Source organism: Vombatus ursinus, unplaced genomic scaffold, assembly GCF_900497805.2.
Source record: "Vombatus ursinus unplaced genomic scaffold, bare-nosed wombat genome assembly UNPS02014786.1, whole genome shotgun sequence".
NCBI classification, from domain to species: Eukaryota; Metazoa; Chordata; class Mammalia; order Diprotodontia; family Vombatidae; genus Vombatus; species Vombatus ursinus.
The window spans coordinates 12,006,369-12,030,615 of record NW_020954564.1 but is presented as its reverse complement, the minus strand read 5'-3'; the positions used below and the strand labels follow the sequence as shown (position 1 = coordinate 12,030,615).

Genomic DNA, 24,247 nt, shown 5'->3' with positions numbered 1-24,247 from the left:
GGAGAGTGGCTTGCTTTCTCCCCAGGCCCTGGGGTTGAGGAGCTTCTACCCCCCCCCATCAGCAGGGGCAAAGTAATAGCTACGCATACCGCCCCCCCACTCAATCCCAGCTTGCACAAATGTCATTTCGGGTCCGCACTCCTCTCCCGAAGTCCTGATTGGCTGGAGATACGAACGAACCCGTCACTAAAACCTGGAAGCATTCTCGGGAGTTCAAAGGCTCCCTTTCCGCTTCCGGTCCGTATCCCCTCCCCCCTTTGGCCGCAGTCCCCTCCCCCTCCCTTTCCCCCCCGGAGCCCCCGAGGGGCCGGAGCTCCAGGCAGTGCGGGATCCCAGCCTCGGCTACTCTAAGTTGGTAAGTGCGGGACTGGGCGAGGGGGGCGTGGGTGTGGGGCGGGGCCTTGAGGGGGCGGGGCCTAGGGGGTCCCTATTTGGCCACCGCAACCGCTCCCTCCCTTGCAGGTCCCTAGGTGGGTTTCTAGGCTGGGGCGGGGGACTGGGCTGAGGGAACAGGACGGAGCGGCTCCGGGTGGCCGCAAGGGCCGAACACTGAGGCTGCCGCTTTCCCGCGCGGTCCCACCTCCCGGGCTCCCCTCCTGGTCCAGGCACTTCCTCCTATTTAACTCTCGGTGAAAGGCAGCATAGCACTCCCCGGAGTCCGGCGGGCAGGGAGCAGTGGGGGCAAGCTGCGCTGGCCCGGTAGGTGTGGAGGGGCTCCGGCCCGCCGGCTCTTTCTCTCCGTGTGGCAGCTGCCGGCAGACTTTACCAGCCCCTCCAGACTCAGGTCCCGAGTTCCGGTGAGGTACCGCCCCCTCTCCTCCGCCCTCCCCATTCCATCTCTGGGAGCAAATCAAGCCACAGCCCTCAGTTTTAGCAGGTGACGAAGGTGGCAAGTAGCAGTGCCAGTCCGGATTGTCTGTTAGACTGGGATTTCCTCTTAGAAACCAGTGGGAGAGGTTACGAGCCGAAGGGAGGGATAGGCCCCTGGAAGTGCGAAACTTGTCCAGCTTCTTGGGCTCCAGGGTTTAAAGAGCATCTGCGGGCTGCCGGAGGCAGCGGTGGCGGTGGAAGTGGTGGGTTAGGGTGACACCATTTTCATCCTGGGATATATAACAACCCTTTTTCTGCAGTTATAAAAGCCAAATCTTAAGTATTAATATTCTTGATGTCCTCTTACTGTGTTTGTAATTGGCTGAGGTTTTTGTAAATTGGTGCATCATACTTGAATGTCCATTACACTCATTCTAACGCTGACTCTGAAATACAGTGAGCATCCAAAGTTTTGAGGGTGGAGAATGGACCTTTGTTACTACAGTGAGAAAAGGGTATCTTTATTTATACATTATTACTTAGCAGTGGTTACAAGAAGTCAAATTGTCTTTCAAAGACCCACCTGTTTCCATTTCTTACTTTCAGATTGAACATTTAGAAGTTTTCATAAAGTTTCTAAGTGGGTGTGTTGTATGGGTGAGTCATGTTATGGTTAGGCAGAAGAGGAACTCTTAATGTACAAATGGTTCTGTTACAGTTGAGGCTTCCAGCAGAAGGGGATATAAAAGGGAGTGTTTGTTTAGGTGGACTCAGTTGTGGAAAGGCATTGAGCATAACCATAACAGATATATTAGAGGTAGAACATAAATAGTCAGGTATAATAGAGAGTATGCTAGGTTTGGAGGCAGAGGAGTGGGGTTTGCATGACTGCCTTTCTGTCACTAATTGTGTGACCTTGGGCAATGCACTTCATATCACCCTGGCCCTCAGTTTCCTCATATTTTATGTAAAACAAAGAGGTTGTATAATGTCTCAAACTGTCTACAGAGGTGTAAGGATTGAAGGAGAAAGGAAGAGGTCTGGAAAAGACTGGAGCTTAAGCTAAGAAGACAATATGGGCCAAATAGAAGAAAGTAAATGCTGCTCTAGGAAACTCATTGGGCTATTTTAGAATAATTCTTTTTTTTTCATAAATGAGAATTTTCAGTATTGTTGGTAATAAATATAAGAATAATCTAATTATAGAGTATGATAAAAAATTACCTGAAGTGGAGAGTATTTTTGTAATAATAATATCTAAGAAAAGACATTCCAAGCTTTAAAGAAGCTATACTGTGAAGTTGGACTAAGTCAAAGGACTGCTGAGGTTCTAGTTCCAGTGAGTTAAAAACACTCATGTGACCTTGGACAAATCATTTAGTTTTTTTGAGAGTCATTTTTCTCATCTGCAAAATGCACATTAATATCTCAGAGTTGTTCTAGTAAACAAATAAAATACTACAGAAGGAAAGTACTTTGAAAACTGTTAAGCAAAATGTGTGTTTATGCTGTTTTGTATGTTATTCCCTAATGGGAACTGTAATATTTAAAATCATAGGATTTGGAATTGGAAGCGACTTCAGTTTAGTTCAAACACTTTATTTTACAGATGAGGAAATTGAAGTATAGAGCCATAAAGTGACATAACTAGTAACAATGCAAGATTTGAACTCTAGCACCATTGATTCCAAATCTGTTGCTTTTTCTATCAGTTTCCCTGTTTGGAAAATACTTGTCAGTCAGCAAGTATTGAACTGCCTACTCTTTTTAAAGACCTCAGCTTTGTGAGGAATACAGTAGTAGTATAAGAAATGGACCTTCCTCTCATGGTATTTGCTAATAATTTCAGGAATCAATGCTCTAGACTAGGCCTTGTGGCCTTGAGGCCACAGGTTCCCCACCCCTGGTCTGGACTTTTTGCTTATCCATCTGTATTGCTTAAGAAAGAGAAGGCCAAGATTCCAAATCACATATTGTTGGATATTGGATTTAAAAAAAAAAATTGTAATGGGGAAGACATTTGGTTCAGGAGAGATTTTGGAAAATCAGTTAAGGAAATTAGTTTTAGGCACAGATGAAATTAACTCTAATATCACTGCAAAATCTGTAAGTTGGGGGCATAGCAAGGTTTCTCTTTTATGAGTTATACCTCTGTCCTATTCTTAGTTTTGGTGTTTAAGCCACTTTGTTACTGTCTTTTAGCCAGTGAGTCCTTCAGTAGAAAAACTGATTTAGATTCCCATACTTCCAACCCCACTCTTTTCCTTTCAGTTGAAATAGACAGATTACATTTTCTTATAAAAATAATGTTTCCCTTTTCCAGGAAACTAGTTTGGTACAGTGTTTATTAAAATTTCATCGTCTTCTGTCAAACCATCTGTTGCTTTAACTGGCCAGTTAGGTAGGTAATCCTATAAGGTTCTGGCCTTTGGACATTATTATTACAGCATGTTGGGAATTGGACAATTGCTGGACTTTAAATAGATCCTGTTGTTATGTGCAGAATGTCAGTCTACCATATGGTAGAGAAGCCTTTTCAGCTTTTTTCCTGGGCTTTTATCCTTCTTTGAGTATATGTTTTGTATGACTGCAGGCCAGCATTCTGTTTTTCACAGTAAACAATGAGGCAGTTATGTTCTAAGAACTTCTTTCTTCTGTGAAGTAAAATGGTCTGAAGAAAAAGAGTCTTGAACTAGGAGTCAGACTTGGGTTCTGATCCCAACTTGATCACTGAGTGTGTCACCTTGAACAAGACACTTACCCATCCTTGACCTCATCTCCTTTCTACTCCCACCCACCCCCAACTCCCCTTCCAACACACAAAACTGGCCATGGGATAGGTTGGAGTTGATTATCTTTAAGGTTCCTTCCAATTCTAAAGCCAGGTCATCTAACTTCAAATGTTATATCATTCCCACTATATCATAGTATCTCAAGTACTTATTGTACTGATGGATTATAACCTTTCATAAGATAGTCTTCATGAGTTGGTATGGCTGACTAGCAAGAAATGAGCTTTTTCTGAACTTTTCTAAAATGATTCTTGGGCAACAGATAAACAGTCATTGAGACCTGCCAGAGTTTGGGCTGTATTGCCTTTGAAAATTTAGTGTTAGTTGCACACCACAATGAGCCATTGGAGGCCTTTAAAATATTAGATGTATATAATTATGGAAATGAACTGAATGATAAACAAGTATTTCTTGATTATTTACTGCACTCGGTCCAGTGCTAGAAAGTGTGGGACATCATTCTTGGCCTCTAGTTAAAAAGACATGGCAGACATATAATAAGATAGGAACAACAAAGTATGAATATTCCCTCAAATATCGTTCCTTACTTTGTAGTTCATCAACTTCCTCAGCTCTCATAAGTTGCACCTTCACTCTACCCCTAGCCACACATAGGACTGATCATACCTTTGATCTTAACACAGGTGCTACCATCTTCACAATCCAGAACTTTCAAATTCTTTTATCTAACCAGTTGTCCTAAAATCTCTCCCTGTTCCTTACTCCTTCTAATCCCAGTCTCTATCCTTACTGTAGCCTGTAGACATTACAACCCTCCTTGCTTTTCCAGGCAGTCATTGCTGCTTTGGATTTACTTTCTTACCTTCAAAATTTTGACACTTACAGTTAACTTGTTCACAGTTGTTTATGCTTAAATTCTCTTATCCAGTCACCACCTTTCTAAAGCCCAACTTTACTACTTCTACCACCTGCCTTTCCAGCTCCTATACCCTGCTGCTGAATTCTTCTGAAGAAAATCACAATTGTACTGATTGGAATCACTCCAGTTTTATGTTATATAATCTGACCTGGATCCTTATTACTTTACTTTTAATTGTTCATCCCATTCCCCACTGAATCTGTTCTAATCGTCTTTTCTCTTCAATTCATATCTATAGCACAATGATATTCCATTACATTCATATATCATAATTTGTTTACCTGTTCCCTAATTGATAGGCACTTACCCTCCCATTCTCTCTCCTGCTCCCCCAGATGCCTCTCTTTCCCCCACTTTCTCTAGTTCTTTGCCACAATAAAAAGTGCTGCTATAAGTATTTATGTACAGTAGTTGTTTCCTTCTTTCTTTGATCTCTTTGGGGTATAAGCCTAGTAGTGGTATTACTGGGTCAGAAGGGATGGAGAGTTAGTGACTTTGGGGGCATAATTCCCAATTGCATTCCAGAATTGCTTAACCAGTTCATGGCTCCACCAGCAGTTTATTTATGCGCTTACCCTCCCACAGCTCCTGAAACAATTATTTTCCTTTTTTGTCATCTTTGCCAATCTGTTAGATGTAAGGTGGAACCTCCGTATTGTTTTAATTTGCCATTTCTCTTATTATTAGTGATTTGGAGCTTTTCATATGGCTGTTAGCTTGGATTTCTTACTTTGATAACTTTGTTTCTTCATATCCTTTGACATTTTAACTCCTAGGGAATAGTTCTTGTTCCTATATATTTGAATCAGTTCCTTATATATCTTGGATTTCAGAGTAACTTGCTCTAAAGATAACTTTCTCCAGTTCAGTATTTCCCTTATAATTTTAATGGCATTAATTTTGTGCAGAAGCTTTTCAAATTTATTGTAATCAAAGTTTTTCATTTATCTGCTGTAATCTTCTGTCCTTTGTTTTGTCAGGAAATCTTTTTCATCTATATTTGTGAAAGGTATCTTCTTTACATCTCTAATTTGTTTGTGGCTTTTTGTATTTGTCATATTTTCATTTGAAACTCATAATGATATATGGTATGAGATGTTAGTTTGAATCTAATTCCCCAATGATTTCTTAATCATAAAATCTGAGAGCTTTTTCTCAGTCCTCATCCCTCTCAACTATTGTAGCATTTGACACTATTGACCCTGCTTTCCTCCCTAGGTCTTAATGGCACAGGTCTCTCTTGGATTTCTTCCTACCCATCTGGTTGTTTCTTCTGAGCCTCCTTTGTTGACCGATGATGACTACACATCATCCCTTTTCATGATTATATACCCCAGGGCTTTAGCCTGGGCCTTCTTCTGTATACTTCCTTTTAGTGATCTCATCAACTAGTGCCTCCATAGAAAATTCCCAAATCTATGTACTTATCTTTAATTTTTCTCTTTAAGTCCAGCCCTATACCACCAATTGCCTGTTTGATATCTCCAACTGGGTGTCGCTTAGTCAGAACAAACTGAATTTGTCTTAAATAGAAATCATTATTTGACACCACTCCCCTTCCCGAATATCTACCCCTTCAAGTTTCCGTCTTTCTCATTTTCCTATTTCTTTTGAGGATACCCCCATCCTTCCAGTTGCCTGGAGGTGTTGGTATCCCTTCCAGTCAACTTTTAAGAACTTATTAAGTGCACATTCACAAATTTGCAGTTAGTGCTACTTCTACAATAACTCTTGCATTTGTCCCCTTCCCTCTACTCACCCAGCCACCATCATACTTCTGCATTACTTCTTGCCTGGATTTTGCAGTACATTCCCAATTGGTCTCACAGACTCCAGTCTCCCCCTTTTCTAATCTGTTCTCTAAGAGAAACCAATGTGATATTGCTAAAACACAGGTCTGGCAGTTTCAGTTCTCAGCTCAGGAAGCAGCAGTTGGTACCACCTTGCCTCTAAGAACTTTTTTATTTGGCTTATAAAACCCTTTACAATCTGGCAGCAGTCCACTTTTCTAGGCTTGTTGCCTGTTACTCTCCCACATTCACTCAATATTACAGCCTGTCTGACCTATTTGCAATTCTCCAGACACAACATTGAATCTCCTGTCTCTGTGCCTTTGCATAGATTGTCCTTATACCTGGACTGCAAGACCAATTCACCTCGGTTCCTTAGAGGTCTTAGCTTCCTTCAGAGATCAGTTCAAGTATCACCTTCTGCTAGAAGTCCATTTGTAAGAACCCTTCCCCTCGAAGTTACTTTGTATCTGTTTTGTATTTGTCTATGTATGTTGTCCCAAGGCTCATTCTCCTCACATCGGACATAAGCTCTTTGAGGGTAGGTACAGTTTTACTTTTATCTTTATATTTCCAATTTCTAGCTCAATGCTCAGCATACAAAAGGCATTTAATAAATTCCTGTAAAATGAATGAATGAGATTTAATACAAAAGTCATTATTTGCTAGAATAGGCTTGGGGAAACTTAATGTGTAATACACAAATGTGAGCTTAAGCCTCACCAAAACTATGGTCAACATATTTGCCCTTTTTGGGGAGTATTTGAGATAACTCACGTTGGTTATTTTGTTTGTTTTTAAAGAAAGGCATACACTGATTTATTTACTTATTTAAAATTAAGTTGTTTTTTAAAAAATGACAATCTGCCTTCTCCCCACACATCATTTTCTCTTTCCCCCTCTATTGAAAGCAAGAAAAACAAAATCCTTTATTGCAGACATGTATAGTCAAACAAAGAAAATTTCTTCATTGGCCATATTTTAAAAAAATCTTCATCTGCACTTTTAGTCCATCATCTCTCTATTGGGAGGTGGATGGCCTGTTTTATCATCAGTCCTCTGAAATTGTATTTGGTCATTGTGTTGATCAGATTTCTCAAGATTTTCAAAGTTGATTGTCTTTAAAATATTCATATTGCTTTTAAGAAGATAATTTTCATAAAACCAATTAATATAAACCAAATGATAGCACTTGCCTATTTTTCATCTTAAACCATCAGAGGGAGATTGGATCTATCTGTCTAGTTCCCAAGAGTGTTCAACCTGCAATATTTGAATGATTTGCAGCAATTAGCTTTCCCTAATGATTCCACAGAGGGAATTATTGTTCTGGGCTAGACAATGGTAAGAGCCAATGGAGTCTGGAATAAGTAAACTCTCAAAAGGAGTGCCAGCTTTGTTTTTGCTATTGAAAATTACTGTTGCTTTATAACTTTTGATGCTAAATTAGAATTGGTGCTAAAATGTTTCCAGAATAGACATTAAATAAATGAAATATTTAAAAATTAAAAGTACATGACAGAAATGATTTCTCATCTTTCTTATTTTGGGGATTTTTTTTCCTCTATAAACTGTCACCAACTGTCTTGTTAGAATTGAGATTTTGTAAAGGGTTCTCTTTGCACAAATACTGTATTTTCTTTTCCATACCATCTAACACCCTTTGATATCTGAACTGAGTATTTATTACTTAGATTGTTTGCAAGGTATTGTATACACTTTTATATAGTCTCTTTAAATTTATATATATATATATTTATATGTTATATACATGGTATTTCAGAAAATTCAGTGGAGTTTTAAGTTTTTAAAAGCTAGCTCTTAATGAGCCAAACCTTGCTATTCTTTCTGCACAACAGAGAATTGATATTAAAAGCTTTAAACTCCACTGAAACTTTTGGAAAACCTAGTATGTAGGTTCTGTCTTTTACCTTTCCTACACTGCCCCCCCCCCCCCATTTCTCTGTAACTGGAATTATCACTTTCCTAGAAACCATTTAATTTATTTTTTACTTTTTTGTTTTTTTAATGTTTCTGTCCTTTTACATTCTTGACATCTTGTCATCTGTCCAGGGATGGGGCAATCAAATTGTTTGCAATATTTTAGGAGGTAAATCAATGAGATTTTTCTTTTTGTTCTTATGAGAAGCAATCATCTTTGGAAGTTTTTGGCATACCTTGAGGAGAACATTATAACCTTGAGCTGTAGTTCTTAGTTCTAAGTAAAATCTAACTCAGTAGACAATTCATCCCAGCTTGTTTGGGTTCATTCCAGTTTGTTATTAAAACCTGATTGAATTTTTATTTGAAGATAGAAAAAATGTATCTGGATTGACAAATGATTTGCAATTCTTATGTATTAAGTGTTGACCAAAGAGAAGTGTTGAGCTATTGGTTTATTCACTCCAAAGTACATTTTACACTGTTTATGAAGGATAATTTTTCAATTGCCTTAGATATCTGTCTTCTTTCCAGGAACATTTCCTTAAAAGCAAAGAGGTAAAAATAAATTTTTTTTGGCAAATGAAGCCCAGGTTTCTTACATCTTTGACTTTTTTTTTTTTCCTATCTCAACATCTCTACATTTCCGCCCTTTAGGTCTGCCACAATGTCTGAAGGATCAGATCTCCTTCGCTTCAAGTTTGAAAATTATGGAGATTCAATGTTACAAAAAATGAACAAGTTAAGAGAAGAAAATAAGTTTTGTGACGTCGCAGTTCACATAGATGATATTGAGGTTCAGGGACATAAAATTGTGTTTGCTGCAGGCTCACCCTTCCTAAGAGACCAGTTTTTACTGAATGATTCCAGAGAAATAAAGATTTCCATATTGCAGAGTTCAGAAGTGGGGAGACAATTGCTGCTATCCTGTTATAGTGGCATTCTGGAATTTCCTGAGATGGAACTGGTAAATTATTTGACAGCCGCAAGCTTTCTTCAGATGAGCCACATTGTAGAACGATGCACACAGGCCCTTTGGAAGTTTATAAAACCCAAGCAGCCCTTGGAGGGCAAAGAGGAATGTGAACAGCAGAGTGATTCTTCAGAGTCAAAAGAACAGCAGGTAGATGACAGAGACTCACAGGAGCAGGACTCCCCCTGTATTCAGCCCTCTGAGGATAGTATGGACATGGAGGACAGTGACATTCAGATTGTTAAAGTAGAATCAATTGGAGAGGTTTCAGAAGTTAGGAATAAAAAAGATCAAAATCAATTTATTTCTTCTGAACCAACTGCTTTACATTCCTCAGAACCCCAGCACTCCTTAATTAATTCAACTGTGGAAAACAGAGTAAATGAAATTGAACAAAACCATCTCCACAATTATGCCCTTTCTTATGCAGGTAGTGATAACATCATTATGGCCTCTAAAGACTTATTTGGTCCTAATAATCGTGGTGTAGACAAAGGCCTTCAGTGGCATCACCAGTGCCCAAAGTGTACCAGGGTGTTCCGTCATCTAGAGAACTATGCCAACCACTTAAAAATGCATAAACTCTTTATGTGTTTACTCTGCGGAAAGACTTTCACTCAGAAAGGCAACCTCCACCGACATATGCGAGTACACGCAGGCATCAAACCTTTCCAGTGTAAAATCTGTGGGAAAACCTTCTCTCAGAAGTGCTCCTTACAGGATCACCTTAACCTTCATAGTGGAGATAAGCCCCATAAATGTAACTATTGTGACATGGTTTTTGCACATAAACCAGTTTTGAGGAAACACCTGAAGCAGCTGCATGGTAAAAACAGCTTTGATAATGCTAATGAAAGAAATGTGCAAGACCTCACAGTGGATTTTGATTCTTTTGCTTGTACCACAGTCACAGAAACTAAAGGGTGCCAGCAGCCACCTGATGCATCCCAGGTATTAGATGCAGGTAAACTGGCCCAGGCTGTACTGACTATAAGGAGTGATGGTACCTGTGTTAATTAAGTAGAGTTATACACATAACTAATGGTTGACCAAGAGAGCATGAAGAACAGTTAAGTCTGTATCTTGGGGGGGGGGGAGTGGGGAGCATTTTGGTTAATTTGAGTGGTGTATATGGTTGGGGCTCAATGAAAGCACCTGGTAAGTTGCTGCTTCAAGGTGTTTTTACTACCTTTTAGCCCTATTTTTGGTGATGAATTTTCTTCCCATAAGTATATGTTTTTCTTTCTTGAGAATTACTACACTGCAGGTTGATCACATTAACTCCTGTTTTGGCTGGTCCCATTTCTGGGTTTTTTGTGGGGCATGGTAATAACAAATTAACCTCAACTACTTTCCATCAATAGATGCTGTGTTAGGAGAAATGAAAAACACTGTAGATTTTAAACAAAAGTGGCTGAGATTTAAAAACAAAACAAAACTGATTTTAATGTTTTACCCTTGACCTCTGATAGAATGAACCACTGGCTGCTCAGTGGTTAAATTCATTTGTTTTTGTTAAACATCTTTTTTCCTCCACAAACTCCATTTGAGTTCATCTTGAAGTTGTTTACATGAAGTATATTTAGTTCATTTTATATACTTTTAAACAGTATTAATACTTGATTTCTGTTCTCTAACTTATTCACATGGATCAGGTAATACACATTGGTTTTTTTCAGCCACATCTGCCTGCACAAGTAGAGATCACCATTAATACCATTATAATCACATATAAAATACAGCAGTTGAAATCACTGTGTAACAGAGTGGAAGCCTTTGGTTTTTCAATTAGAATATTACAGGCCAGTTGCATCTAACAATGGTGTTGTCTGTTGATTTTCTTAAAGCCAGGACAATAAATGGCCTACTTAATCAATGTATTGGAGAGTAATGATCTTTTGGAAAAATAATGAAAATATAAAGGCTACTTGGTAGTTGATTTACTTTATGTCAGGTGAGCCAAATTCATAGTGAATTTGATAAGAAAAGTACACTGTCCAATACTTTGTAGAACAGACACTGAAATCTCCATAAATTGTACGTGCACTTTTCTGTAGTCATAATGTACTTCCTTACCTAAAATGACTGAAAAAAATTCTTAATGAATCACAAGAGGCACATATTGTAATCAGGTTTTTCTCTTCAAGGTGTCCAATCTTATCTCCATACCTGCAACAGATCCACTAGCACCAAGTCAATCTATCTGTACAGATTTTTTTCCCTTTGCCTCTTGAATAATATTTTGGAGTCTTAGCTGTTATATAACATCTGAATTAGATTTAGGTAGTCATAGAATCATAGAATGTTAGAGCTGAAAGAGACCTTAGAGATAAACTAGTTCAATTCCTTGTAGATGAGGAAACTGATTTACAGGGTGGGAAATAACTTACCATTGTCATTTAGAACAGAGCTTTTACTCCATATGTTCCTCAAGGCTTTATTAATAACTAAACTATTCGATATTAAAGATAAAGCATGACATGCTAACTGGAGGTTTTATGTTTCCTCTTTAAATCACTGCTGGGTTTTAGGCCAGGAAACAGTCCAGTGTTTACTAGCTAACCATCACATAGGGATTCATTCTCATTTAGAAGTTCTTTTCTGGTTGAAAAGATGTGGTTTGAACAATATTCTGTTCTTACAAAGTAGTGAGATGAATTGCTCAAACAAGCAATGGGCTTGTTTGCTGTTTTGCTCCTCCCTTTTGGCAAGTAGTAAGACTATGGGGTGGGAGGGAGTCAAATGGGGAATAAACCCAAGCACTGTTTCCAAAGCAGATTGTGTCAATTTCCATCAAATTTTTAAAAATATTTTATCTTTTTGAGTGCATGTAAAGAAACTTAGCTGGTTTGAGGGAATTCCTGTGGTTGGTATGTTGGATGCTGTCTTTTGTGAATCTAATTGGAAACATTAAATTAATCAATATCATTTAAAAATACTTTCCCATGCTATTTGGTAAACAATTTAAATGCAAAATGTGTTGAAGGGTAGAGCCAGTAAGCACTTAAACCTGGTTAATAAGTAGATTGTGATGTAGCTGCTCCCTGACAATATAATTTACAAAGTCTAACTGAAGGTACCAATGCTATGCAACAATGAGAAGTTACAACAGGATATTTAAACCATTTTGTTTTATGTTACTTTGAGCATTATTTAATTATAGGAAAATTACATGGCATAGCCAGGAGACTTAGTTCATTAACTGAAAGCTGTGCTGTCATTCTTGTGATGTCTTTTTCTTATTGAGTTGACTGAATAGGCAAGAGTTCAACTTTAGATGTAGCGCTTTTACTAAGGACTAGACTTTCTGGGTTTTTATCAGAAAACATAACATATTAGGGCCAGTCCAGCCCCTTCATTTTTCAGAGGAGTAAACAGAGGCCTAGGAAGGTAACTTGTCAATGTCATTTGACTGATTAATGGCAGAACTGGGACTTCCCAGGGTCTCCAAGTTTCTTAGTGGTGGACTCAGTGACAGGTACTAAAATCCACATCTTGACTCCTACCTAGGCCAGTTTTTTCTCTATTATACCACAGTTGCCTCATGTGGTCTCTGTCTTAACAACAAGAAATGATGAAGAAAACTACCTTGGATTATTAAGAGCACTTAAATATAAATGTCTGACACTTTGGCTTTATTTACCATCGTTATTTCCTCCTAGGAAAACCTTTAGTTCACACTTCTTTGCAAAAAAAATCACTAAAGGGACTGAACTCTCCTCTAATTTTTAGCTGGAGAGGAAGCCCCTTTCATTTCTGTGAGATTTTCTTAAGTTTAATGAAGCTATATTAAATTTGCTATTTTAGCTAGAACTTGATTTTTTCAAGTATGTAGGTTTCCTAGTTTGTATTGAAATTTGACCAGACTACTGAATGACATAGAAAACTATTTGGAATTCTTGTGGTAGAAAGACTTTAACATTTTTTATTCACTCAGCATTAGAATTTTACAGATCTTTGATGTTGTAACGCTATAAAGCACAAAAAGGAAGAAGGAATCCTGTTAAGTTTAGCACTACAGTTTAAAATTAAAAAAATTTAAACCTCAAGCACGTAGTTGAAGTGACTAATATCTGGAAAGGTAAATCAGATATGGGTTTCATTCCTTAAAAAATTTTTCATTAGAAGCTGTATAAATAGGGCATTCCTCTGAGACTAGTTTCACCTTTTCACTACTGTCAAATACATAGCGAAGTACCTTCTTCCATTGTCTACTTTCAGCTAATGAACAGCTGTCCTAAACTTGTTGTATGTTACACATACTGACTATGAACTACCTCTTCACCTATTATGAGGAAGTTTCCTTAATAAAAGTGTGACAACTAAAACCCTGGTGTCAGTCGCTTGCTTCATTCTCCCATTTTCTTCTGAAATCCTCGAATGCCAGTGGAGGTAAGTCTTACATTCTTTATGTATAGGATGGTGTCACTTTTGGGACAAAAGTCTAAAATACTTATTTGCTAGAAAAGTTAGCAAGTTACTAGTCCAAATGATTTCAAAATTGTAGAACTCCTGTATTTTAGAAGTTGATTCCAGATTATGAGAGCTAGGGCTCTCATTCACAGCTAAATAGGGGAGCTAATTAAGAATTAAAGTCTAAGTTCACAACTAACACTTAGGAAATAATTTAAAAGGTCTAGGATTGCATTGGAATAGGTAGTATTCTCCCTCCAATACTCCTTTGTAGATAATCTTGGTAACTTTTTGAAAATTGAATCTCTTATCTGATGGCTAATTCTTTGGTGTCGACCTCTTCAGTTTGTTTTTCAGATGTAGACACTCATAGCCTTTCTGCTTGGTGGGCCAGCCAAAGTTTGTAATTTGTTGGCATAATTTTTGAGAACATAAAGTTCCCTCCAATTAGTTAGGATTAATGGAGGCACAGCCAAAGAGGGGAAGTAATTATGAATTAAAGTTACTGATCTGAAGGTGTTAATGACCAGATTGGTGAAGTGATAGGAAATAATATACATTAAGCACCTGATATGTCCAATTGTCTGTCCTTGATGAGAGCTCCAAAGGCTGAAAAAGAACACAACTCCCTCTTGAGGAACTTACAATCTAATAGTGACTTACAACCAAAAGACATATTCATAAATCATTGGGTTTAGAAATATGAGGGACCTTAGAGATCATCTAAATCAGGGGTGTCTAACATGCAACCCTTTCATGTGGCCTGCAGCTAAACCAGACTAAAATGTAATTTGAAAATATTTAACAAAAATACGGTGAATATATAGGTTATACTACATTTTAAAACTAAATCAATTTACTATTGTCAGAGATTCTTATGCAAGTATTAGTGATCCCTGTTTCTATTTTGAGTTTGACATCACTGATCTAGACCACTTTACTCAGGTGGGGAAGCTGCAGGCCTGGAGAGGAGAAGTGATATTATTAAGTACCTGCAAAGGGCTAATGACGTGGGGGAGAAATCAATCATTGGGATTGTGGTTGTCTAGGGAACAGGGTTGGATGATTGTATAATTAGGTGGGTTTGGAACTGTTTGAATCCCCCCCTTCCCCCTGGCCCCACCTCCCCAATTGGTGCTTAATAGGTCCAATGATGTTTTGGATAAACGTCCCTAGTGGAACAGGTAAGATCTTGATCTCTTTGTATTTATTCTTATTTTTGTCTTGGATCAAGGTAAAATGGGTAGGCATTAAATCTGTGAATAATGCAAAAGTTGGGATATTTAGTAAACTTGATAAGATTGGGACAAAAAAAAGATCTTGATATACCATAATAGTAAACTCTCACTTTGATACAGCTGTGAATTGTAGATGGTGTGGATATTCCCTTCCGTACAATCTTATCTAACTCATGGAGGTCTTCCTTTCCAAACCTAGGGTCCACAAACTTTAAAAAATATGTATTTTGAAAACTTTAAATATAATTGACTTTATTTGTAGACATATGTATTGTGGTTTTTAAAGACATTCCGAGAAGGGATTTATAGACTTTACCAAACTTCCAGAGGGGTCCATGACAGCAAAAAAAAAAAAAAAAAAAAAAAAAGACTGAAAATCTCTGCTTTAGATCTTGTAATGTTTTAGTGGATTACAGTTAAAGGACTTTAGGTTCCAGATTTGCTTCCCAGTGAACAGTGTCTAACTATATCTTTACTAAGAATCATCTTAGACCCAGTGGTACTTTTGCATTTAGTAAATAAAACATTGTGACTGCTCCCCTTCCCTCAACCACCCATGTCTATTGGAGCATCCCTTATAAGAGGCTTGTCGTAGGTCCTGATAATAGTAGTCCATAGTAGCTGAGAGACTTGCTAGATCAGAGGAAAAGCTACGTCATCCTTGAAATGATTTTTTTGACTCTCAAAAGCTGTGTGCTACTGGGTTGGGGAGGGGTCACAATGATCAAAATAGGATCTTTGTGACTTGGGGCTGCATGTCTCTGGAATTTCTCCCCATCTCCTGTTTTATAATCTTGTTTTTCTTGACTTGATCTCCCTTTAGTCTTGATTTTTGATCCTACTGAGCTGTGTTTTTATTCTGCATACTACTCTTGGGGTACTTCATTATCCTAGATCTATATAGTACAGTTGGATATTGGTGGGAGATGTAGCTACCAGAGTAGCACTGTGTGTTCATTTATTATCTTTTTACTGTTGCTATATCACTGACTGGCTCACCTTTTCCAGTTAAAAATGCCCTAGAAGAAACCTTTCATGCCACTTCTTTTTCCAGTCATTGTTGGTAATGTACTGCATTCTGCTTGCACTTTTTTTTTTGTCTTTGGAGCCTCCTACAATTTTAGCTATTTTGTTGTTGTTGTTGTTGTTTTGCAGTTGGGTTGTTACATGATTCATAGCTACCTAGCATCACTAGGAAAATATTGGTCAGGGGTGGGGAACCTGTGGCCTCAAGGTTCCTCCCCATCCCTGATATTGGTATTTAAGAGATGAGTTTTTGTGTTAGAGATCAGCTTGGAACTGTTGAAAGTCCTGCACACTTTCAGAATGAAATACAACCTATTCTTTTCCTGTTTAGCTGTGATCCCAGGTCATTCATTTGCATGTAGCATCTGTGTATCCAACTAACTGCATGTCATAATTTTGCCAATAAGCATTTTTCATTTACGTTTTTGTTCTGTCTGTATTGTTATGCTAATTTTGAAATTGACTTTAGCTCTTGTGGGAGAGGCCTGATAATATTCTTGGACTTTATGAGGAATCTAGTTCATTCTGATGAAGTGATCTACTCAAGTTCACACAGCTAGTCAATGTTACAGCTAGGACTGCAACTGAGGATACAGCTAGGACTGCAACTGAGGATTTCTAATTTATTTCTTCCATCTATCTATGTATCTGCCTTTCCATATACTTTTATTAACAGCTATTTTCTAACTGTGCTTCCCCTAATTGAAAAAAAAAATGCTTGTAACAAACATGCATGAAGCAAAACAAATTCCAATAGCTTATCCAAATATATGTGTGTATGTATACACGTGTGCATGCGTATGCATATACATGTATATAACTATTTCAAAACCTGGAATCCATTCCTTTCTGTCAGAATGTAGGTAGCACATATTATCATTGGTCTCCTGGAATTGTGGTTGGTCATTGCATTGATCAGAGTTCTTTAGTCTTTCAAAATTGTTTGACTTCATAAGTTTTTGTTACTTTGTAAATCGTTCCGGTTCTGCTTATTTCACACTATATTAATTTATACTAATCTTTTTTGAACCATCTCTTTTGTCATTTTCTTTTACCACAGTAGTATTTCATTACCCAAATTTGTTCAGCCTTTCCCCAGTTGATGGGCATTCCCTTATAGTTTTTTGCAACTACAGTAAGAGCAGCTATGAATTATTTTGTACGTATACCTTTTCATCCTCATTTGATCTCTTTGGAGTATATGGTTAGTAGTGGTTATCACCGGGTCAAAGGGTTTACAGTATGGTAACTATTGGGGCATAATTCAGAATGGTTGGACTAATTCGCAATGTCACCAAACAGTGCAATAATGTATCTGCTTTCCCGCAGCCCCTCCAACATTTGTCTTTTATCTAGGGGAGATTTCTGACTCCCAAGAAAAATGTTGCTATTAGGTCTAGTGCTTCACAATGAATGTTGGAATCTGGAATGTTATAACTGGAAGGAGCCTTAGGACACAGCAGGACACATATGAGATACTCTTTTGGGGCCTTATTTTCTTCATCTCTAAGGGTCGTGGACTAGTTCCCTCCAAATTTTTCAGATAAGGAAACTGAAATTCTGTGAAGAGGCTCATCTGAAACTCAGATGTCCGGACTAAGAACTACTGGCAATTTATGCGAGCAACTAAGCTCTCTCTGCTTATGACTGGGCGCAGTAAAGAGCGCTCTTCCTGCAGCTCACCAGCTACCTCGAGTAGCATTCCCTAAATTGTGAAGGAGACGAGAAAGTAAGGCGAGATAAAAACGACCTTTAGCAACCACTACCGGGGGCTCGCCGGAAGTAGGTAGGGGCCAAACAGTTGCGTGCAGGTCAGTCTTTGGGGTGGGAAGGATGGCCGTAGGGATGTGCTTCCGGTTCGCCGCTCACCTCTCTGTCCTGCCGTTGCAGCCGATGCTGAATTGGGTGGAGCGGCCAGCGGAGGGTGAAGTCGGCTTACCCCGGAAGGGTTTTGTCCCAGATTGGGCCAAACTTCCGGAGTGGGCAGCCGCTGCAGTCTTCTCTGCTGTTGCCCGAGGGGGCCTCACCTTGGAGGGTGCAGTTTCCCGTTGGTGCGCGGCCGCAGCGCGTGAGTGTGGACGGTGGGAAGCTCGGGTCAGCTCAGGACTGACGGTGGGCAGAGGTCGGGGTCTGGACTCGAGGCTTTTCCCAGTTTCCCACTGCCGGGGTTTGGAGAGGAAGGGCCGGAGAGGGAGGGAGGGACCCTGGGGATGGACACCTTGGCAAGGGGGAAGAGCCCATAGGATGACAACAGCTTCTTTCACCACAGCCTTATGAGGCTGGCAGGGATTATAGTCTCCATTAAGGTTATTCATAAGGACTTTACAGACGATCTGTTCCAACTCTTTTATTTGATAGATGAGGAAACAGACCCAGAGAGTTCACGAAGATTTGTTGGTGATTGAGCAAATGAGGGAGAGAATCGTATTTCTCTTCAGGTCTCTTAACTTTCAGCCCAGGGCTCCTTCCACTGTGTCAGTCTGCTTCTCTAACTAGATTGGGCCACCGAACTTTAGAGTTCCAAAGAATCATTTAGTTTAGACTTTTTTAGGGAAGTTGTCTGGGTGTCAACTTCACATCCTTTTTTGAATGAATTTGGGGTTTGCGTTGTACCAACAGCACCTTACATTTCATTTAGTCCAACCTTTTCTTCTTACTGGTGAATAAACTGAAGACAGGAAAGGTGAAACATCTTAGGTAGGAGAGATATTTTACTCGGAGAAGAGCCAACTTGGGGTAGGGGACATGAATAACTCTTTTCAAATATTAGTCACATATCATAGAAGAGGGCTTAGATTTCCACTAGACTCCAAAGAACAAAATGGAAAGCAAGGCTTGTGAGTGTAATTTTTAGGGAGGTAGGTTTTGGTTTAATTTTGGCATAATATGAGGAGGAACTTAACGATTGTCTAACCATAGAATAGGTTGTATTGTGAGGTAGTAAGCTATTTGCTGGAAGTGTTCAAGAGAAAGCTGGCTGATCACTTTTCAGGCAGGTGATTTAGAGTGCCTGCCTTTCATGAATGTTGTGTTTTGGGCTTCAGGTAGAAATTGGACTAAATGACCTCCCAAAGGTCCTCCCTCCCCCTCATTTCTAAAAATTTATGATTCTACAACTCATCCAAGATCACATAGCAAGGTAGTACCAAAATATCTGCCAACATCTAGACCTGACTTCTAACCCAAATGATTCTTTTTAAACTGTAGTAATTTAAAGCAGTCTTTAAGTTGGAACTACATCTCCCCCTATAACATTTATGTTTTGTTTTTCTTAATAAGTGTGACCATGGCTGCTGAATCTGATGTCCTGCACTTCCAGTTTGAGCAGCAAGGTGATGCGGTCCTACAGAAAATGAATCTCTTGAGACAGCAGAATTTATTTTGCGATGTATCCATCTATATCAATGATACAGAATTCCAGGGACACAAGGTGATTTTTGCTGCTTGCTCTACTTTCATGAGAGATCAATTTTTACTCAACCAGTCAAAGCAGGTCAGAATTACCATCTTGCAGAGCGCAGAGATTGGCAGAAAGTTATTGCTCTCTTGTTATACTGGTGCACTGGAGGTTAAAAGGAAAGAGCTTTTGAAATATTTGACTGCTGCAAGTTACCTTCAAATGGTACATATTGTGGAGAAGTGCACAGAAGCTTTGTCCAAGTATTTGGAAATAGATTCTTCTATGAAGAACAATAGTGAGGGTGCTGAGACATGTCATTCCTCTTATCCAGAACTAAAGGATGAAGATGAAAATTTAGAGAGAGACTGTGAAATAATTGAGATTTCTGAAGACAGCCCTGTGAACTTGGACATGCAAGTTAAGCAAGAAAAAGACAATGCTTTGCAGCCTACTATACAGGGCTTAATATTGGACAAAAAAGATATGAAAACATCAGAGATTTCAACAGTTGAAATAGGATATAAAGATGATGAAATTTGCATCTTCCGAATGGATTCCATCAATGTGCCCACTGTAGAAAGTGAGCAGTTTTCACAGCCTTGTACCTCTTCTAAAACAAATATATATTTTCCAGAAACACAGCATTCACTGATTAATTCTACAGTGGAAAGTAGGATGACAGAAGTTCCTGGGAATCACTTCCAAGGGTTTATTGGTGAAAGTACAGAAGGCAGTGTTGGTGTAACAAATGGGCTTCAAAGTCTAGAAGAGGGTTATTCCTGGCGACACCAGTGCCCCAAGTGTCCACGAGGATTTCTTCATCTTGAAAACTATCTACGCCATCTCAAAATGCACAAGCTGTTCTTGTGTTTGCAATGTGGAAAAACATTTACCCAGAAGAAAAATCTTAACCGGCACATCCGAGGACACATGGGCATACGACCATTTCAGTGTTCTGTGTGTTTAAAGACATTTACTGCCAAGAGCACTCTTCAGGACCACTTGAACATTCACAGTGGAGACCGGCCCTATAAATGCCACTGTTGTGACATGGACTTCAAGCACAAATCTGCCCTCAAAAAGCACTTGACTTCTGTGCATGGGAGAAGTAGTGGTGAAAGGGCAAACCTTGACATCATCACAAAAGTCAAAATAGACTATGATTAATAGTAATACACACTTGCTTTGGAGACTTGGATATTATAATCCATTATCTTGAGTTCTGCAGAAATACTCCTTTGTAATTCCGTATTCTCTCCTTCCTATGTTTATCTGATTTTTTGATGTACTGGCATATTAATGTTTTTGTAATATCTATTCTTAAAAGTTGTTGGAGTTAATGGAATGGTTGATGGAGTTCTATTCTGCCTTAAATACCCTTACCAAAATAACTAGCTGATTTTCATAGCCAGCCTATTTGGTGCTTTATGAAGTGTTATGAATATAGGTTCTTGGTTAATATTGTTAACTGATTCTTGGCTAAAGGGGCAGAAAGAACTCAATGGTTTTTTCAGGTTTTTCATTGAATTTGCATTGTTAGTGCTTCACACAGGAACAGCAATCATATTTTACTTGTACTCTTATCTTGGTGACCATTAGAAGAAAATAAATGTGGGACCTTGCCATTCTTGGTTCATTTTAGAATCACTTTTAAGAACTATTTGTCCTGTAGATGAAAGCAAGTGTGATGAATCTTTTCCCAAGAAGGATAAATACATTGGTTACCTTTACAAATTATACAACTTTTTCTAAACCAAACAATAAGTCAGCTATCTGGTTGAAATTATGAAATAATATTCCTTGTGTATAAAAAATTTGTTACCTCCAGAGAAATTATTCAGCATATCATTTATTTCAATATGAATATTCTCTCCACTTGTCCAAAGGGCAACTCATTCATACTTTTTCATCCGTTATGATTGGCTTTATCTTTATATCAATCTTTCGTAAAGGATCAACTTAACATACCAGGTATCATCATCTTTTTTAAAAATTATTATTCATGGATAACATTGCAGCACTTGTGCATTCTGTCCATCTCTCCTTTCTCATTCTTGCTACATTTTGCCAACCTCCTTTTCTAATCCTTATTAATATCTTTTATACTAGTTCTTGGGCACAGATCATCATTGTGAATATGCTGCAGCCTACTTGTGCCACCAAAGGAATACGCAGGGTTATATTAAAGTTGATTTTTATAAACACACATTTGTATATGTAATATATATACACACCCCTACATGTGTGTTTGTGTTTTATATGTTGACACACACACATATATAGATAAAAATATATAAACACTTCTTTCACTGGAATAAAAAGTAATTGTGCCCATGTAATGTTTTTAATATATTTTAATTTATTTCCATTTGAGAATAAATTTTACCTATTTGAATTACTGGTTCACATACTTTGGAAATGAATACTAAATTAGCTGTGGTATCTATATTTAATACAAACATCAAATATTTTTATCATCAGTATGATTATGTAACCAATAAGAAACAGCATTTGCTGGAAATACACAATTTATGAAAGACATTGAATGTGTTCTAGATATCATTACTCTTTTTACTTTGTCTTGGTAATATCTTTTTTTGTCATGGCAATATTAACCTACTTTTTTTTTTTTTACCTTAGTACTGTACATGTATAGTTGTGATTTTTCTTAGTGATAAATTTTTTTCATGTAACTAAGGCTGACTTTCAAAGATTGATGTTAAAATAATTTGAGTACTTTTTTCTGATCCAGATATATGGATTCTCCATGGATGTGCCAAAAGTGAAAACATGTATGTACAGTAAGTGTAGTGGAAGTAAAATTTATTTTCATTCTTGTTAAATACTGAAGTTTCCTGTTATTTCTATATACTTATGGTACGGTAGAACTTGGTGGGTTAAGGCATCTTGTCAATCTCTGAGAGAAGCGATTGAGTGTCAGATTATATTTCAGTAGCCTCCTAATTAATCTCCCCTCATCAGAACTCTCCCCTCTTCCAGACATCCTCTACCCAGCTGCCAAAGTGATATCCTAAAGCACAGGTCTGAACATATCATTCCCCTGCTCGTATATCGCCAGCGACTTCCTATTTCCTCTAGGATAAAATACAAACTCTTGTTCTTCTTTGGCACGTAAAGCCCATTAATCTATCTCCAGTCTACTTTTCCATCCTTATTACAACATTATTCACCTTTACACACTCTGGTCCTGCCAAACTAACCTTGCTGCTCCCCATACTGGACAAAGCATTTCATTTCTCCATAGCTTTGCATCCTCATTCCTGGAATGCATTCTCTTCCCATCTTTGCCTCTGAATCCTTAACTTCCTTAATTCAAGTGCCACTTCCTACATGAGGCCTTTACTGATTCTCCCAGTATCCTTCCCCTCTCCTCTTGCCACTTCCATTTGCTTTATATTTACTATTTGTATATTTTGTATTTACTTATATGTGTGTATGTTTCCCCTGATAGAATGTAAGCTCCCTGAGGGCAGGGGATGTTTTGTCTTTGTAGTCCCAGTGCTTGGTACATAGTGGACATTTAATAAATACTTGTTGATTGATTGATTGTGCCTCCTGCAATATAGCAATTGTGTTATGTAAAAACTTGACAAAATACAAATTAACCTACAAGGCAAATGTCAAACTTCTCTTCACCCCATGCAAGTATTATATAGACATTCTCCTGTGTAATATTTCTTTTGAAACTATTATTTTCAAATGTTTTACATTTCAGCTATTTGTGAGAATTTTAGCTAACAGGGAATTTTTTTTTTTGAATGGCCAAACCTGTGAGTTCAGCAGTGTGTGGGGAAATTTCCATTGTGGAACATCCATCTGTGATTGTGGAGAAGCAGTGTTGTGTCTTCTTTAATAGTTTCAGAGAATTGCCTAGGGGTACTGAGAAGTTAAAGGATTCTCCCATTTTAACACTTCTTAGTATGTGTGTGAGGTAAGACTTGAACCCAAGTCTGTCTTACACTGAGGATGGCCTTTCTGTAGCTCATTCTGCCCCTCAGCTGAGGATCATTTAACATATAGTTGCTAAATGACTTTATTTCCTAGTATCTGTGGAAAACATAGAATCATAGAATCTTAAAATGTTGAAAATGTAATTTAGACTTTCCGGACCTTACTTTCCATAGCTACAAAATGAAGAGAATGAATTTGATTGATATGGTTTCAGCTCTAATTTATGAATTTAAATTTCACTGGTCATTTGAGCTAGAAGATGGAAGACTTGAGAGGGCATACATAAAGCTATATAAAATGTTTTAAATGTAGTGACAGAATTTCACTACAATGGATTTTTTTTCCTCTGTCAGAAAAAAAAAACATTCAATAAATATGTTTAAGTTACCATCTATGAATGGAGAAGTGGGCTTATGTGCCAGGATTTATATTTTTGCAAAATACTTTCCTTACAAAAATCTGATGAAATAGGGAGTAAAATTATTATCCCCATTTGACAGATGATGAAACAGGTACATAGAAGAAAATGTCTTTGCCCAAGATATACTGATAACGTGGTCAAATAAGACGTCCTTGCTTTCAAGGATCTCACTTTTTCAGCAATTTAACTGTCTTTTGAACTGGACCTTTAAAATAATTATATTTAGACCTTTCAGAAGAAATTTTCTTGAGATTAAATTTGAAGCTTTATTTTTCCTCATTGGTAGTTTTATGTTTTAAAACGTAAAACATTTTGTGGGTGGACAGAATAGTTCATAAGAAATAACATTTTTGGGGAATGTACCTCTTACCCAGCTCAATATTTTAAAAATATTTTCTTCCCAATTGTAACTAATTTAGGTATTGACATATATGCACACATACATATATGTATATGTACATGTATATACACATACCTGTATACCTTATAAGAATGTCATGAGAATCCTTTTGTAAGGCACTTTTAGATCTTTGGGATAGAGAGAAAGATTGGAAATGTTGGTTATACTGTCCAATAACACAATGTTTCCAT

General features: G+C 38.0%; 2 protein-coding genes across 5 annotated transcripts; both read left to right on the top strand.

Annotated features, from left to right (window-relative positions):
* The first annotated feature begins 282 nt into the window (after positions 1–282).
* On the top strand, positions 283–13,514 carry LOC114047175 (zinc finger and BTB domain-containing protein 26). Its single transcript, XM_027867968.1, has 2 exons — positions 283–355; positions 8,871–13,514. Exon 2 carries the CDS (start codon positions 8,881–8,883, stop codon positions 10,204–10,206), a length of 1,326 nt encoding a protein of 441 aa, XP_027723769.1. The 5' UTR covers positions 283–355; positions 8,871–8,880; the 3' UTR covers positions 10,207–13,514.
* LOC114047176 (zinc finger and BTB domain-containing protein 6-like) lies at positions 10,125–22,106 on the top strand. Of its 4 annotated transcripts, none has more exons than XM_027867973.1 (2): positions 10,125–10,150; positions 19,143–22,106. In XM_027867973.1, exon 2 carries the CDS (start codon positions 19,150–19,152, stop codon positions 20,428–20,430), a length of 1,281 nt encoding a protein of 426 aa, XP_027723774.1. In that variant the 5' UTR covers positions 10,125–10,150; positions 19,143–19,149; the 3' UTR covers positions 20,431–22,106. The 4 variants fall into 4 exon arrangements, with proteins under 4 accessions (XP_027723774.1, XP_027723771.1, XP_027723773.1 ...); XM_027867970.1 differs by lacking the exon at positions 10,125–10,150 and adding an exon at positions 17,832–17,931; XM_027867972.1 differs by lacking the exon at positions 10,125–10,150 and adding an exon at positions 17,891–17,975.
* The last annotated feature ends 2,141 nt before the right edge of the window (positions 22,107–24,247 follow it).

What these genes read in the sequence shown, in the direction of transcription:
- LOC114047175 (XM_027867968.1), top strand. Translation starts at nt 8,881, where the DNA reads ATGTCTGAAGGATCAGATCTCCTTCGCTTCAAGTTTGAAAATTATGGA.
- LOC114047176 (XM_027867973.1), top strand. Translation starts at nt 19,150, where the DNA reads ATGGCTGCTGAATCTGATGTCCTGCACTTCCAGTTTGAGCAGCAAGGT.